Raw genomic sequence first — 19071 nt, 5'->3', positions numbered from 1 at the left:
GGAAAGGGCATGCTTTGTTCTTGCTGTTGCTTGTGTTCAAAATACAAAGTAAATTTATTACCTAAGTACACATTATTTTGATGAACATTGTGGACTTGCTATGTTGACTCCAGAGTGTTTGGTGACATTTGCGTGTTGCTCCCAGTGCATCCACAGATTGCGCTGTTTGTTAGCGCAAGTGTTACATTTCAAAGTACATGTAATAAATAATCTGAATCTGGGTATTACAAGTGATCTATGAAAGAGTGGTTTAAGAACCTGTTCCTTCTTAAGTCTATTTAGATTCTCAGTTTCCAAGAAGTTTTTGGCTTTTTAATCCTGTTAATCACACTGTGGCACCCGTGCTATCTAGAATGAATTTATACATCCAGCATATCCGTCTTGATCTCTGCTAGAACAGTGCCAAGAGTGTTCTTCCTGGTTGCGGCCACTCTGCTCATACAGTAGGGAATGCGGGTCCATTAAAAGCAAATTAAACAGATGGGAATAGTTTAGATAGTGGATAATCCCCTGTGGCCACTCTGCTTGTCAGTAAGTAGCAATCTCATTTTTGTATCTTTAAAGGCTTTGGATCAGTATCATTCATCATCCAGATGAGATGCTTAAATTTCAGATCAGCTAACTGATTGCAATCTGTATGTTTTGTGGAGTAATTATAAATTACCAATGATGCCAATTTACTTGCAGAAATATTTACCAGAAACAATTGAACAGTAATGATATAATTATTTGTTAATTAATGCCAAATGTCAGTAACTAACAAAGTCATTTTTTAAAATTATGGCTCCAACTTCTATTATATACTTCACCTGATTTTTGTCCAGCTCACAGTTTTTGTATTCTTGTTCTCCCTGTTCCTGAAATGTGACAATGACGAAACCCACGAAGATATTCATCATGAAGAAGGCAATAACAATGATATAAATAATGAAAAATATGGATATCTCCACTCTGTAGTTGTAAATGGGACCAGTGTCCTCTGTATGAGAATCAATAGCCCGATAAAGCAACCTGCGAGCATAAGATGGGAAAATATGCAAATGTTTAATTGTAACTATATAAAATTTTACTGTATCATTTTACTACTTATAACTTTTTAAAAACTCTTACCCTTTCAGAAATACTCTTTTGTGTTGACCAGATGTGGGTGGTGGGGTGGGGGGGGGAAGGAATGTTAATGGGTAGAAATTGTAGATACCTTCTGGAAGGCATCTAGCATTTCTCCCCCTCATGGGGTAGGGTATTGAGGAATGATTTAGAACAAACAGATCAGGGAAATACAGATCCATAGTTCATTGAAAGTGGATGTAAGGAAAGCTTCTGGTCTTCATAATTCAAACTATTCTGTACAGGATGTGGGATGTTATGTTGAAGTTGTATAAGACATTGGTGAGGACTAATTTGGAGTATTGTGTGCAGTCTTGGTCACCTACCTACAATAAAGAAGTATATAAGATTGAAAGAATTTATAAGGATGTGCCAGGTCTGGAGAACCTGAGTTATAAGGAAAGATTGTTTTCGATTGTTTAAGTCACAGATAGATTTTTGCATTGCAGGAGAAATGAGGGTTATGGGGAAAAGGAAGGCAAGTGGAGTTGAGTCCACATCCAGATTAGCTATGATCTTATAGAATGGTGGATTAGATTCAATGGGCCAGGTGACTGACTCTTGTTCCTATTTCTTAAGTTTTTATGTTCTTATGAATCATGCATTAGGTGAGAAATGAAGAGATTAATGGAAATATCCACTGGATTTTTCTAAATGGGGAAAACATTCAGAAATCAGAGAGGGAAAGTGACCTGGGATCTTGGTTCAGTATGCCCTAAAGATCAACTTGCAGATTAAGGTGATCATAAAGATGATAAATGCAAGATTGACATTCATTTTCACAGGACTAGAATATAAAGCAAGAACATAGTGCAAAGACTTTACAAGGCATTGATTAGACCATACTTGGAATATTGTGAACAATCTTAAATCCTGTACTTAAGAAAAGATGTGCTGACTCTGGAGAGAATTCCGAGGAGGTTCACAAGAATAATCCCGGTAGTGAATTACGTAACGATGCTTGATGGATCTGGGTCTGAACTCAATGGAGTTCAAATGGATGAGGGGAATACTACCAGATACTGAAAGACCTGGATAAAGTTGGCATAGAGAGGATGTATCCAGCAGTATGAAAGTCTAAGGTCTGAGGGCACAGCCTCAGAATAAAGGGGTGTCCTTTTAAAACTGAAATGAGGAATTTCTTCAGCAAGAGGGTGATGAAGCTGTGGAATTTGTTGCCTCAGAGGGCTGTTTTGTCAAGCCATTGGGTGTATTTAAGACAGAAATTGAACTTACTGAAGCTTCTAAAATGATCAGATTATTGGTTATTTTTTATTTGGGAAATTTCCTGGATGATGCTTTGTCAATTCTTTTGAATTTGCACTGCTCGCCAAGATATTAGTACATGAGTAGGGAATTCAGTGCAGAGTTGCATTTTTTCAGGAGGTGGTAGGTAAATGGAACAAAAACACAAGGTATTGGAAAAACTTTGCAGATCAAGCAGTATCAGTGGAAAAAAGGAACAGTCAACATTTTGACAGTCAACCCTTTGTCAGAACTGGAAAAGCGAGGGACACGTTAGTTTTCAGGGGGAGAGAGGTGGGGGAGGGATGTGCAGAACAAAAGAAATATCTTTGATAGAGAGTTGTAAAGGATAATGGTAGACTTGCAGACAGGTAAGTCTTCAGAGACCAGGAGGTCCTAAAAAGAGAATATAAGGAGTTAGGTAGAAAGCTGTAAAGCAGGACCTCCAGTGTAGTAAATAATCTCTGGATTGCTGCCTGTGCCAAGTGCCAGTGAAATTAAGAATAGGATAATTTGGGAGATGAATGAGTGGCTGAGGAATTGGTGCAGGGGCAGAGTTTCAAATTTCTGGATCACTGGGATCACTTCTGGGGAAGATAGGACAGGGCAGGTTACACCTGAACCTGAGGGGGGCAATATCCTATGGGCAGGTTTAAACTAGAGCTATTGGGGATGGTTTAAACTAAATTGGCAGGGGATGGGAACCAGAGTGATAGGGCTGAGGATGGGGCAGTTGGTATACAAGTAGATGCAGTGTACAGTGAGACTGTGAGGAAGGAAAGGCTGATGATACTGAAAAATTGTAGATTAGTGGGATGAGTTGAAGTGGAACATGAGGGCAAAATCAAAAAGATTGATGAACATAGGACATAAGGTATGATATCTAAATCCATACAGTATATGGAATAATGTAGAAGACCTTGCAGCAAATTTAAAGATTGGCAGTTATAACGTTACGGCCATCACTGAGATGAGGCAGAAAGAAAATCATAGTAGGGAGCTTAACATCCAAGGATACACACTGAATCCAAAGAACAGGCAGGTGGGCAAAGGAGGTGGGATGGCTCTCTTGCTAAAAATGAAATCCGATTTTTAGAAAGAGGTGACATAGGATCAGAAGATGTAGAATCCTTGTGGGTAGAGTAAGGTTAGAAAGATCCCGATGGGGGTTATATACAGGCCTCTGAATGGAGTGTAAAAAGGAAAATGTTATGATAGTCATGGAGGATTTCAATATGTAGGTGGATTGGGACCATCAGGTTTTTACAGGATCCCAAGAGGGGGAATTTTAGGATGGCTATGGGAAGGCCATTTAAAGCAGGCAGTTTGTGGAGAAAGGCAGTTCTAGATTGGGTGTTGTATAATGAGTCAAATTTGGTTAGGTAAAGGAATCCTTAGGAGGCAGTGAGCATAATATGACAGAATTCACCCTGCAGTTTGAGAGGGAGAAGATAAAGTCAGATGTATCAGTATTACAGTGGAGTAAAGGGAATTACAGGGGCATATGATAGGACCAGGTCAGAGATGATTGGAAGGTGACACGAGCAGGGATACCAGCAGAACAGCAATGGCTGGAGTTTCTGGATGCAATTCCAAAGGTGCAGGATCGATAAATCACCAAGAAGAAGAAATATTCTAAAAGCAGGATCAGGCAACTGTGAGTGTCAAGAGAAGTCAAAGACAGCATAAAAGCAAAAGAAAGGGCTTATAATATAGCAAGTATTAGTTGGAAGTTAGAGGATTGGGATGCTTTTAAAAACCAACAGAATGCAACTAGAAAAAGCCATAAGGAGAGAAGAGATGCAATATGAAGGCATGCTAGCCAATAATATAAAAGAGGATATCAAAGGATTTTTTGGATGTACAAAGAGTAAAAGAGAAGGTGAGAGTGTATATTGGACTGCTAGAAAATGACACTGGAGAGATAGTAATGGGGGCAAAGAAATGCTGGTCAAACTTAAATATTTTATGTCAGTCTTTGCAGTGGAAGATACCCACAGAATGCTAGAAATTGAAGAGTGTCACGGGGGCAGAAGTGAGTGTTGTTGCGATTACTCGAGAAGGTGCTTGGGAAGCTGAAGTTAGGTAAGTCACCCAAACCAGATGAACTACACTCCAGGGTTCTGAAGAAGGTGGCTGAAGAGATTATGAAGTATTAGTAATGATCTTTGAAGAATCACTAGATTCTGGAATGGTTCCACAGGACTGGAAAATTGCAAATGTCACTTCATTCTTTAAGAAGGGAGGGAAGCAGAAGAACGGAAATTATAAGCTAGTTTGTCTGACTTAAGTGGTTGGGAAGATACTGGCGTCCATTAGTAAGGATGAGATTTTGGGTTACTTGGAGGCACATGATGAAATAGGTCTCCTTAAGGGGAAATCTTGTTGGAATTCGTTGATGAAATAATAGGGAAGATAGACAAAGGTGAGATAGTGGATGCTGTTTACTTACATTTTCAGAACATATTTGGCAAGGTGCTACACGTGAGGCTGCTTAACGAGATAAGAGCCCATAGTATTACTGGATACTTGCATGGATAGAAGATTAGCCAATTGGCAAGAGGCAAGAAGTGTGAATAAAAGGGGCCATTTCAGGTTGGCTGCCAGTGACTAGTGACTGAGGAGGTTCACGAGAATGATTCCAGGAATGAAAGGGTTAATGTACGAGGAGGATTTGATGGCTCTGGGTCTGTACTCACTGGAGTTTAGAAGAATGTGGTGAGGGGATCTTATTGAAACTTATGGAATATTGTAAGTGGATGTTTCCTATAGTGATTGAATCTAGAACAGAGGACACAGCCTCAGAATAGAGGGACATTCATTTAGAACAGAGATGAGAAGAGATTTCTTTAGGCAGAGATAGGGAATCTGTGGAATTCTTTGCCATAGATGGTTTTGGAAGCCAGGTATGAGAATATTTAACACAGAGATGGATAGGTTCTTGATTAGTCAGGGCATCAAATGTTACAGGGAGAAGGCAGGAGGAATGGAGTTGAGAGATAATAAATCAGCCATGATGGAATGGCAGTGCAGACTCAATGGGCAGAATGGTTAACTCTGCTCCTATGGTCTTATAGTCTAGTTAGTTCATAAAGCAGGAAATTTAGAATATTAGTGTAAGCTAAGATGGAACATTAAAACAAATCATTAGATCTTCTGAAAGTATTCAGAAGAGGAGCAGCAGAAGTACAGTGCTGTGCAAAAGTCTTAGGCACCCTAACTTTTTCTTCAGTTTAGTTTCAGATGGTGTGGCCTCCACAGAGCCCTGATCTCAACATCATCAAGGCTGTCTGGGATTACCTGGAGAGACAGAATCAAGCAAAACATCCAAAGACTGCAGAAGATCTCCTAGATGCTTGGAACAACCTGTCTTAAACAACTGCACGACAGTGTACAAAAGAATTTATGCACTTTTAAAAGCAAAGGGTGGTCACATCAAAAATTGATTTGTTTTAGTTTTTACTATTTACTTCTCTTGATAGTTTTTTCTTGATTCTTGGACAATTTTCATTATTTTTGAAAGCATCTTTGCTTTATAAAATGTTTTACATGTGCCTAAGACTTCTGCACAGTACTGTAGATATCTATCCCTTAAAAGCTGAGGTGATGGTGTTAATAGTGGGACAACTGAAAGAACAATCATGTTTAATATGCATTTTGGATCTGTCTTCGGATTAGAGGACACAAAAAGCGTGTCAGATTTAATAAGGAATGGAAGAGATAGAAGCAGGAGTAGGTCATTCAACCCCTGTTTCTGCTCCACCATCAAAAAAAAAATCTAAAAATTTATCAGTCTTTTTCTAGAGTATAATCAACAACTAGGTCCCCACAGTTCTCTTGGGAAATTAAACTAAAATAATTTTCATCACCTGTAACCTGAATGGCACTTTGACACTATGGTTACCATCAGAAATATCATCTAAACATTCACTCTCTTAAGTACTGAAGAAGTTTGGACACTTTACTGAAATCACCTCTCATTTTTTGAAATTCATGAAAATATGGGACCAATCTACTTAATCTCTCCACTTATGACACTCACCATCTCAGGGATGAATCTGGTACTCCCTCAGTTCAATTCCTTAGACTGGGAAATTAGACCAGGACACAATACTCCAATATGTGATTTCTCTGAGAATCTATATAATTGGAGTGCTTGCATCCATGCAACAATCCAATGGCCACATCTTCTCAATGTGTAATTAACCTGTTTATTCCCACTCTCTCTTTTCTATTCATGAATTTATTTACAATTCCTATCAGTACATTACTGCTAACAATGTGTATGCTGCTTAATGATTTCTTGTACCTTATCAAAGAGCTGCTGAAAATTCAGATACATATCAATTTATTTGTCATTACCTAACCTACTAGCTATAACCTCAAACATACCAATATGGTTTCTCTTCATAAATTCATGTTGACTCCGCTCAACATTATTTTCTAAAAGTCCTATTACCACTTTCTTAATACTAACTTTCAGCATCTTCTCAACTACTGACATCAGTCTAACTGGTCTACACTTTGTTTTTTCTCTCCCCTTTTTCTTAAGTAGTGCTAATTGCAGTGAAAAGGAATGAAGAGCTCAACACGATCTCTCTCAGTGGGGACAACAACGGGAACAAATGAGACACAACAGTCTGCAGATACTGGAATATGGAGCAAATAAACATGTTGATGGAGGAATTCTGTGGGTCAGGAGCATCTGTGGAAGGGTACTGAAGACATTTCAAGAGCTGGTAGGCAAGAGGTGGATTCAGGTGAGGAGAGATGATAGGCACTTGGAGGAGGGGAGAGTGGAAATAGCAACAGAAGATAGGAAGCAAGATAGTTGGAGGCAGCAAAGTGCGGAAGATGATAGAATCTGATAGGAGAGAAACTGCATGGAATCAAGTAAGGGAGGATGGGAGGGAGATGGGAATGGGGAAGTGAACTGGTGGATGGAATGCAAGTGTGATGGGCAGATGGAGCGGGTAGACGAAGAGAAAGAAAAGGTGATGGGATGGGGTAAGGGTATGGAGAATTGGTGGGGAGAGAAAAGGGACAAAATAGGAGCAGGTCACCTGAAACTGGAGAATTCAATATTTATGCCATCACATTGTAGATTGTCCAGATGGACTATAAGTGTTTCCTCTAATTTACATTTATCCTCAACCTCCTAGTCTCCTCAGGAAGGACAAGGTCACTTAAGAAGCATCAATTGCAATAAACAAGGCTGAATGATTTGCTTGAGACTGTCCACCTTACCAGGCAGGGCTCTTTGGTGTCATGAATGGTGGTGAGGTGTAGGGGTAGGTGTTATACCTCCTACAGTTACAGGGAAACTGTCCGAGGAGCAAGAGGGGCCGGGAGTCACAGAGAGAGTGATTCCCAGGGTGGAGATAAACAGTCACAGGGAGGAAGTGCACATTCCATACGATCACTGCTGAAGGTCAGGATTAAACCTTAGTTGACGGAGCCATAAGGTAGCAGTTCCATTAATTACGTCACATTGTACAGTCATTTGTTATTTCCTTCAGATAGTTCCTGTCATTTACTCGGTAAAATAAACTAAAAGACTAAGAAATGTATTCCAATTTTATCTGATCAGATTCTTGTTACTTAGAGTTACTTAAAACCCAGTTGCTGATGTCAAACACTATAGATTTCATGTGCAGCTATAACATATATAATGGGTTTCTTGCTTATGAGTTTGATATGCTCCTTGGAATCCTTTATAAAATCCATATCCATAATGGCAGTTACCATTGCTACATGGGCAACATACCCATCATTATCTTCAACATTAATGTTTATGTCAGACCATTTCTTCATGAAATGGAATAAAGAATAAGTATCAATCACTTAAATTAATTGGTAACTCAATTTTTTGCAACATTTAAAGACAATATGGTACTTACTGTGGCCACCCTTCAAAAGTAGATACAGTGAACAGGGCCATCATAGCAGAGGGAACACTATCAAAGTCGAATGGACTATTCTTCCATTCTCGATCTTTTATCATAGGCTGATTTACATCCCCATCTTTGTACAAAATATACTGGCCTCTGTCAACAGCAAATAAATATGGTCATAAATTTCCAAAACTTATAAATTACATATCCAATGTGTAAAAACTTTTCAATCCCACCTGTTAAGCAATTTTCTCTTCCTGAACCTTGCATTAAGTATAAGACCAAATATTTAATTTGCACTCTGGCCATTTCTGAGCCCACTTGCTCATTCGTTTCCATTAATTTCATGGTAATTTAAACAGTGTCACAGTATAAAAATAATTTTACAGTTGTTTCTCTTTTTACCTTCAATTTCTAATACTGTAGCTGAAAATTCATAAGGTTTCATATCATAGATCTGATATGAATGAAACAAGATTTTCAGTTTGCACACATATTTAACATTACATTGTCATTAAAACTATTATTCAAGACATATTCCAGAGCAAAACAAAAAAGAGCTTCCACAGAATGCAAAGTCTTACACTGTTACTCATGCATTCACTTTAAGATCATCAAACTGCTTTCAAGTTTGTTTTTCAGGGAAGTATTTTGTAATATCCTTGGTTTAAGTAAGTGTTTAGAGAGGTATAAATCCTCCCCTCTGCATAGGAATACATAAAATTTCCACTTGCTGGGACAGAATTCAATATTCAAGTATCCAAAGACAGCTATGGAGCTAGTCAGCAAGCAAACAGACACAAAAACTTTACTGTCAATGGGACTATATTTTAAGTCAGTGATGAAATATACTGCTTATGTTCTTTTTTTCCTTATTGTCAAAGATATATCATGTTATGGCCCATTCACAGCACTTCATCTGAAACCAGAGGAAGCTTAATTTTAATTTGAAGCATGTTCTCTTCACAATTTACATTAGGCTTATTAATTCTTAATTTAAGGCATACGTGTCTAGAAATTTTCATGTGCCATGACAGGTATACTACAATGCCTTGGACCATTGCTGTGATTGGCTCTCCACTAAAAGCACTCTTGGTATTGCATATTTTCAAAATTATGATATCCAGTGTTTTTCCTGATCCTGAGCTTGGTAGGAATAAAACAAATATGTGGAAGATATATAAAATAGAGAATGGAAATTTGCAGCTAATGGTGAGATAAGGGCAAAGGGGAAAGACTGGCAGTGCAGTGACTTCAGGGATGGGATAACAGTAAGTCACTGGGAAGCACAGAAAAAATGGCAGCTAACAGTTTTGAAGAATCAGAGGAATATCAGGACCTGATGCTTAATGGGAAATTGAGGAAGAATGGCACTTGATGTTGTAAGGGATCAGGCCTGGCTTCATAGGAGTTCATGAAAGGCAGTGAGGAGGGGATGCTTCAATCGGGGCAGACTGGAAGGTCAGGCTGGCGAATGTGGCAGGGGTTGGTGGAAGGAGGCTGAAGAGTAAATATATGAATGAAATAGAACATATGAAATTGAATTTGGTGTAGGCCTGTCCTTCCAATCAGTAAGATCAAGGATGATCTTTTATCACAATGCCACTAGCCTACTCTAACGCCATGCAAATGTCTCACATAAATGAAGGGAATCATGGCTAGTTTCTCGATTTAGTTTTTGTTCTTTAAGAGTTGTTCCAAATAAACAGCTGCCCCAGTTAACCAATGGCCCAATTAACTGGAATCCACTTTATCTACTATCTCTTTCTTGAATCTATTTAGCAACTGAGCTCCTACAGCCCTCTTGAGCAAAGAATTCCAATGAATCACCGGCCAGCATGGATATAATTCTTCTCACTACAGCACTAAACAGTTCACTCACTACTCTGAGATATCACAGGCAGAAGAAATATCGTTTCTTCTCATCTCATCGAGACTTTTTTGAGTTTTGTATGTTCCAATGATATTCTTCCAGACCAGTACAGTACAGGTTTTTTTTTTAACCTCTTCAGGAGCCATTTGTACAAACTGCTGCTAGACAGCCAGTTCTGACCTGCAGGTTGCCGTCAGCATTCAAATAAGGTGTCATCCTGACACAAACTTCTGTGCTCTACTGATAAGCTACTATGAACAGGAATGGAATTCCTGAACTTAGATTTCTAATCATAAGATGCAACAGTGTAGTTGCCCTACCCACTATTGATTATGCCATTTGGCAAAATCCATCCAAATGTATAACTTTTGAATAATTTACAAAATATTTGACAGACCTATTTCTGGAAAATGCTATATAGTAAATGGATTGCTTTGAATAAACGTGCTCTAAGAACAATAGGTGCTGGGGACACCATGAACTTCAAATTCTCCAAGTTGCAGACCTTTCTGATTTGAAAATATACCACCATTCCTTCAGCATAGTTGCATTGAACTTCTGGAGTTTCCTGCCTTAGTCATCATATAAGCAGCTTCATTCAAATGAATTCAGTACTTAAATAAAGTAGCTCATCACCAGCATCTCAAAGGCATGGGGATGGGCAATAAATATTAGCATTGCTAGCGACGACCACATCTTGAAAAAAAAATTGAAAAAATCCAATGGAAATGTGAAATATTGTTTATAGCATGCTTTTGTTATCCCACCACATTATTTTCGTAAACAGAAAGAGATTGCATAAGTGATATTTTGCAATTAATGCCTAGCCAAATGTTTGGGACAACTAGATCCTTTTATATGAATTTAAAGAAACATTGAATTAAGCAGTAAATTCTTCAGCTCTGGAAACATTCAATTGTAATCAATCATGTCCAAGTTCATTACATGCCCTGATCTGAAACCTAGAAGCTTATGGCAACACATGAAGCAAACACAAGGGCTCTCTGGATTATAGATGACATAACTTACAGAAGTATGACTTTAAGCAAGTTCTTCCATCTATTTTACAGTAATTTTAAACATAGGAACAATGATAACAATAATGAAATATTTTTGCCATTCATTGATGAGTGGATACAGCATATGTTTCATTAGTTTAATTATGGGTAGTGTTAAGGTGATTATTCAGTGAAATGAAAGAAGCAAAGCGTATACTTTGTTAGCAAAGTATAAACTAAAACCAGGAAGAATGAGCATATCATTCCAATCCCAACTACTCGGTATTGGCTTCCTGTATCTGGATTTTAAAGTTCTGTTTTTAAATCTCTCAGTGATCTGGGACCAAACATTACAGAATTGCTTTCATTTTTATAATCCTGTTCAAACCCCCCAGGTCTTTTTCTGCCAATCCCTTAAGTTTCAACAATCACTCTTAAAAGATAATTGGCAGGTCAGCTTTCTTGAACTAAACTCTTAAACCATGGAACTCAAAACCTAAAACTATAAGGGATGCAGGATCAATTCACACTTTTAAACACTAGCTCAACACCTATTTATTCAACCTTGCACTTTATTCCATTGTAGAGCACTTTGAATTACATTGTTTGTATGAAAAGTACTCATTCAATAAGTTCCTATTGAGTGATACAATATGGCTTATTATAGAAAACAGACATTTCTGATATTGAGAAATCAGCTATAGATATTTTATTTCTCAGAGGAAGGTCTGTTCACCAGATTAGACATTTATAATGTCCATTATTATTTTTCATATTTACCAAGTCTGATCACTTTTATCACCATAAAATATCAGAAATCCCAATGTAATGATGCAGCTTTAATATAGGCAAAGCCCAAATTTGTTTTTATTTCAGCTTTGTTTTTTAAAAAATTGATTTAAAACAAGGAAAACATTTTTGTTTTTAAGTCAAACAGGGTTAAGACATACTCAGTAATTGGTAAGGCATTCAGGAATGTTGATGAACAAAGAGACCTAAGAGTCCAAGTCCATATTTTCCTGAATGTGGCAAAACAAATCAATAAGATGGTGAAGTAGGCATATGATGGGCTTGCCTTCAAAGATCAGGGCAGAGACTATAAGAGTCGGTAAAATATAGTTGCAAGAAAAAGTTTGTGAACCCTTTGCAATTACCTGGTTTTCTGCACTAATTACTCATAAAATATGGTTTGATCTTCATCTAATTCACAACAATAGACAAACACAATCTGCTTAACACATAAACAACTGTACTTTTTTGGTCAATACTGAGTACACCATTTAATCAATCACTGTCTCAGTTCAAAAAAGTACACGAGCCTTTGGGGTAGCGTCTTCTAAAAAAACTATTTGGAGTTGGGTGTTCCAATCAATGAATGCTGAAGGAGGTAGAAAAAGAACCCAAGGGTAACAGCAGAAGACCTGCAGAAATCTCTAGAATTCGCTAAAGTCTCTGTTCCTGTGTCCACTATTAGAAAAACACTGAACAAGAATGGTATTCGTGGAAGGACACCATGGAGGAAACCACTGCTCTCCAAAAAAAAAATACTGCTGCATGTCTCAAGTTTGCAAAAGATCACCTGGTGTTCCACAGTGTCTCAGGGACAATGGTCTGTGGACAGATGGGACAAAAGTTGAACTTTTTTGGCAGGAATGCACACCACTATGTCTGGAGGAAAAAGGGCACTGCACACCAACATGAAAACCTCAACCTAACTGTGAAGCATGGTGGAGAGAGCATCATGGTTTGGGGTTGCTTTGCTGCCCCAGGGCCTGGACAGCTTGCAGTGGAGGGAACAAAAAATTCAAACTTGTATCAAGACATTTTACAGGAGCATGTCAGGGGAGCAGTCCGTCACCTCAATTTTAGTAGAAGTTGGATGATGCACCGAGACAATGACCTGAAATCAACAACAGAATGGTTTAAAAAGACGAAAATCTGTGTTTTGGAATGGCCAAGTCAGAGTCCAGATCTTAACTCAAATGAGATGCTATGGCATAACTCGAAGAGGGCTGTTCATGCAAGTTATCCCAGAAATATTGATAAACTGAAACAGTATGGAGGAGTAATCTAAAGTTCCTCCTCGCTGTTGTGTAAGTTAGGTCAGTAGCTATAGAAAACATTTGGTGGAGGTCACTGCTATTGCTGCTATCAGTTATTAAATACAAGGGTTCACATACTTTTTCCAGCCTGGACTGTGAATGATTAAACAATGTGTTCAAGAAAGACATAAAAAGTACAATTGTTTGTTTATGTGTGTTATTAGTTCAGAAGATCAGACCACATTTTATGAATGATCAATGCAGAAAAGCAGGAAACTGCAAAGGGTTCACAAACTTTTATTTTTGCAACTATATGTTACAACCTGATAAAACAATGATTAGGCTGCACTTGAAGCATTATATGCAGTTCTGGTCACCACCGTAAAGGAAGGGTGGAATTGTGGTGAAGAGAGTGCAGAGGAATGATACCAGTGAAGATGGTGCCAAGCTGCAACGCTTGTCAAGGTCATGGCTCAGGTTCATCAAGTCCATTGGGATGGTTTTGGGGACTGCACAGAAGGTTAAGGGTCATATTAGGGCTTGGGGAAGGGATTAGGGAGAGTTAGAGATCAGTGGTACTGAATGACGAGTTATGGGCTGGTGTTTGGAGCCTGAGTGCTCTATGGTTGAAGGACAGTGATCCTGGAGGCTGGGTTAGCAGGCACTGAGGAGACCAGTGATTTTCAGCTGATGAGCTCCAGGTCAGAGGTCTGTGTGGGCAGGAGGCACGAAGGCCAGTGACCCCTTCAGGTCTGCGAGTCCCATGGTCACTGGGCCTTGTGAGCCTGGAAGTTGAGGCCTGAACTTGGGTCAGCAAACTCTAAAGATGGAAACTAGTGATCCCCAGGTCAGTATCCTGGATCAGAGGTCTGTGTGAGTACAAAAGTCAAGGTCCAATGATTGGAGGTCCAGAGGTGGCCTATCCTGGGGTTGAAGGCCTGTCTGTGTGTCTTAATGTGTGGGTAGGTTGAAGGTTGGAAAAGGGGTTTGATTGGTTGTTTTTGTTTTGTTATGTCATTGTTGCTATGCTGGTACCAGAAGGTATGGCAACACTTGTGCGCTGTCCTCAACGTGTCCTTATATGTGCTGGTTGTCAATGCAAATGGCCAGTTTTGCTGTATGTTTCAACGTACAGGACATGTGATAAATAAAACAGAATCTGAACCTGGTTCAGCAGGATGTTCCCTGGATTAGACTACTTTGGTTATGGGGAGACACTGGATACACTAAGCTTGTTTTCTTTGAAGCAAATGAGGCCAAGGGGTGACCTGATAGAAATTTATAAAATTATGGGAGGCGTAGATGGGATAGATAATCAAAATATATCTCCTGCTTCATGACCTGCAACAACTCATGAAACATGAGCGTTGAAAAATTAAGGCAATTGATGCTAACATTGTGCAATCTATGGCCTTTCAAAGGTTTATAAAGCAAGAACACCCCTACATCCAATTGTATCATTACTGGGTTCCCCCATTTACAACTTAGTGAGAGAAATGTGGTGGGTGTCTTCAATACCCAGTAGCAGGATATGAACACTCAATAAATAACACACAACAGTTCCTGAACAAACTGAACAACATCCACATCGATGATGATGAAACAATGATCATTTGACATCTCCCCTCTGTTCACCTCCATCAATCTTAGCCCAATCAAAGAAACTCTAACAGAACTAATCCCCAATGAAGAACCATAAGATGGAACACTAAGTAAAGATAGCATGTGGAAACTGGTAGAATTCTGCTTATGTACCGACTTTAAATTTAACGCCATATCTTACAAGCAGCTGAAAGAGACTCCAATGGGTTCACCCATCTCTGGATTCAGAGTGGAAGTCATCATGCAAAACTTAGAAAAGATGGTGTTGCTAATTATAAACCCTAAAATTTGAGTCTGTTACACCACTGACACCTTTGTTATAGCAAAATGCAACAAAATTGAAAGAACTTATAAACTAATCAATAATATGTTCAATGATATTAAGTTTACAATGATCACAGAATCCTGGGGGGAAACCAGCATTCTTGGACGCGCTTGTCAATAGAAACACAGATGGCACTTTAGAAATATCCATTTATCGTAAGTGAACACATACAGATCAGATCCTAAACTATCACAGTAACCATCCAAATGCACATAAGAAGAACTGTATCAAAACCTTGTAAGGAAGAGCAGAGACATACTGTAGCATGGTGAGGCTAAAGGATAACGAGGAGAAACATCCCTTCAAAGTATTCACATGAAATGGATACCCATGTAACTTCATATGAAGATGGCTAAGAGGTTGACAACGCACCAACCAAGAAGCAACCAAACGAGTTGTCTTTCCTTACATTCGAACTGAGAGCCCAAATTCTCCAAGAACATAGAATTTTGGTCGCACATAAACCAACAGCAATATTGAAGAGAGTATTCTGCAGACCTAAAGAATAAACCATGCTATTGGACAAGACCAATGCGGTCTACAAAGTCCAATGCGGAGACTGCACCAAATGTTATGTTAGCCAAACTGGGAGAAAATGATTCACAAGGATGCATGAACATCAACTGGCTGTCAAGTAGCGTGGCCAACTTTCCCCAGTCTCTACACATGAAGATCGGGAGGGGCACAAATTCGACTGGGCTCAGTGAAAGTCATGGTTCAAGGAAACACGCGGCATGCAAGAGCATTCCGAGAAGCAAGTTTTACTGCAAAGAATTATATAAATAGACATATAGACCTTGATCCCATTTATAACCCAATGCAGGTAAAAATCCAGACTATACAGAGTTCACTATGCAACCAGTCAGCGAGGAGACTCCTCTACGTCACAATTGAGTTTTTGTAATGATGACCAATCAACTGATTGAGCAGTATATAAAAGCCAAATATTCAGAAGACACACCACAAGTGAACAGCACACTGATGATGTCTCCTCATATGGCGACGAAATGTTTGCAAATGGATTGCCAAGATTGGAGAACAACTCAATCCAACCATATATTTCCTCATTGTAAAAAGATGAAAACCAAAACTAGATTTAGATGAGAGGAAGGAGTTTTAAAGGCAGACTGAAGGGTATTCATTCTTTACATATAGAATGGATGATATTCTGAACATAAATGGGAGATAGAAAATCTGGTTTAATGGCACCACAACCACTTCTTACCCACTTTCACGAAAATCAAAGAGCTAATTATTGACTATAGGAGGAAGAAACTAGGGGCCCATGATGCAATCCTCCCTAGGGGATCGAAGCCTGACATGGTTGATGACTTTAAATTCCTTGTCCTTATCAAAGGACCTGTTTTGGGCTAAGAACCAAGTGCCATCACAAGGAAAGCATGACAGTGCCTCTACTTTCTCAGCATGCCATCTGAACGTTGACAAACATCTACAAATGCACAGTGGAGAGTATCCTGATCGGCTGCATCACAGCCTGGTATGGTAATACCAATGTCCAAGAATGGAAAAGTGGTGGACACAGCCTAGTCTATCACAGGCAAAGTCCTCCCCACCATTGAGCACATCTACAAGAAAGTAGCATCAATCATCAAGGAGCCCCACCATCTGGACCACGCTCTCTTCTGGCTACACCATCAAGTTCAGGAACAGCTATTACCCTTCAACCATCAGGCTCCTGAACTACTGTTGATAATGGTTGCACACTGGTTGTTTGTCAATCTTTGTACATAGTTTTTCACTTATCATAAATTCTATGGTATCTCTCTGTTCTACTGTGGATGCCTGCAAGAAAATGAATCTCATGGTGACAGATATACTACAGACTCCAATTTACTGTGAACTTTCAGCTTTGAACAAAAAGTTGCAAATGATAGAATCTGATAAATAAGGAAAATAATTAGCGAAACCTGTGAGTAGGTCTTTCTCTTATGTGTCTATCTTCCAGCTATAAATTCCATAAATTATTAAACAAAATCAAATATTTAGTTCAGTTCATACTTTCACCTAATGCCATTTCTAACCTAATTTATCTAGTTAATGAGTTTCAAGTCCAATTTCTTATCAAAGTGTAAACAAAACTGGCAAGTATGAGCAGTATGTATAATCTGACTGCAGTTCCTACTATCAAATTCTTGTCCGAGTTCTGTACTTCAGTTTAACTCTAGTGTCAATATTCTCAAAATAAGCATGAGTAGATGACATGATGTAATTTCAAAACTACAACAAATGAAAAGCTAAATGATCTGCTGCCATATCAAATGGTGTCTGGTGTAACTAAACTCATTTTTTTCATATAACCCATGCTTGTATAATTGCACTTCTTGTTTCACAAAGTGGAAACAAATTCTAAAAATTGTTTTAAGTGCAAACTCTTATTACATATTGTCAGGTTGCTAATTCAAGTCTGTGGAAAATGAAACATAGAGTACATGCCGCATAACGCACTTTGATCCTTTGTGGTTTAAGTAAAGGCCAGCCAATGCCATACATTTTAAAAACAAATTTTTGGTTGAATGATTTTAAAGAAATTCTGTTGACGTTGGTAAGAAGTGGTGCTATGAGAAAGATATGAACAAGTTTCTTGCCTGTCCTCTCAGTTAAGCAATTAGATAGGTGAGGGAGAAATAAGAAAATGAATAATAGTGTTTCTTTAATCACTCTATTTTTCAGTGCTTAATTCCTACAGTTATTAGAAAGAAATATGACTGGAAATAGAGCATGACATGAGTCCAATTTAAGTTAGAGCCTGGGAAAAGCATTCATTTTAATTTATGCTTGCCTTTTCAGAGTACTTCTTGATCAAAGGTTAACATTTTTAATTCAAAAATGATCCCACTTCATCAGTACTTGTTTGATTGGCAGAAGAACACTTAAACAATTCAGGAGAAGACCTTGGAAACTTCTTTAATATTAATTTTTGGTATTTAGGCATTTTCAGCAAAGCCGATGATAATTGTTCATTCCTTACTGCCCTTGAGAAGAATGTGGTGAGCTACCGTCTTGAACTGCAGCAATCCTTCTCATGAATTTAGACCCAGCAGTCAAATAGATGGGCAATATAGTTACTAGGCAGGATGGAGAGGAACCTAAAGGTGAAAATCTTCCCATGAACCAGCTGCTCTTGTCCTTCTTGGTGATAGATGTTGAAGGATTGTGTAGTGATTATTACAGAAGCTTGGGTGAATAATGCAATGCAGCCATTGTGATCCATGCTGGAGGGAATGAATGTTCAGGGTTTTGGTAAGGTGCCCATCAAACAAGCTGTTTCATCCTGGATGATAAAACCATAGGATATAGGAAGAGAATTAGACCATTTGGCCCAACAAGTCTGCTCTGCCATTTCATCATGGCTGATCCAATTTTCCATTCACTCCCAATATCCTGCCTTCTCCCTGTATCCATTCATGCTCTGACCAATCAAGAATCTAGCAACTTCTGACTTAAAGACGGCCTCCACAGCTGCCTGTGGCAAATAATTCCACAGATTCACCACTCTCTGGCTGAACAAATTTCTCCTAATCTCCATTCTAAAAGGACACCCCTCTATTCTGAGGCTGTATCTTCTGGTCTTAGACTCTCCCACTATAGGAAGCGTCCTTTCGACATCCATTTTATCAAGGCCTTTCACCATTCGATAGGTTTCCATGAGGTCACCCCTCATTCTTCTGAATTCTAGTGAACACAGGCCCAGAGCCATCAAACACTCTTCATATGACAAGCTATTCAATCCTAGAATCATTTTTCTGAATCTCCTTTGAACCCTCTCCAGTTTCTGCACATCTTTTCTAAGATAAGTAACCCAAAGCTGCTCATAATACTCCAAGTGAGGCCTCACCTGACCTTTATAAAGTTTCAACATTACATCCTTGCATAATATTCTAGCCCTCTTGAAATAAATTCTAACATTGCATTTGCCTTCTGCACCACAGACTCAACTTGTAAATTAACTTTTAGGAAATCCTGC

The 19071-nt window shown here is 38.7% G+C and overlaps 1 protein-coding gene across 1 annotated transcript in view; it reads right to left on the bottom strand.

The window, feature by feature from the left end:
• Positions 1 to 19071, bottom strand: part of cacna1c (calcium channel, voltage-dependent, L type, alpha 1C subunit) — a 615084-nt gene that overhangs the window by 170494 nt on the left and 425519 nt on the right. The window contains exons 26-27 of the mRNA XM_059978076.1: positions 8253 to 8399; positions 810 to 1011 (exon numbers count right to left, since the gene is read on the bottom strand). Of these exons, the coding sequence (XP_059834059.1) occupies positions 810 to 1011; positions 8253 to 8399 (349 nt within the window). The remainder of the gene's footprint in view (positions 1 to 809; positions 1012 to 8252; positions 8400 to 19071) is intronic.

The sequence above is a fragment of the Hypanus sabinus genome, chromosome 8 (genome assembly GCF_030144855.1).
Source record: "Hypanus sabinus isolate sHypSab1 chromosome 8, sHypSab1.hap1, whole genome shotgun sequence".
Lineage (NCBI taxonomy): Eukaryota > Metazoa > Chordata > Chondrichthyes > Myliobatiformes > Dasyatidae > Hypanus > Hypanus sabinus.
This window is presented reverse-complemented; position numbering and strand designations above follow the sequence as displayed.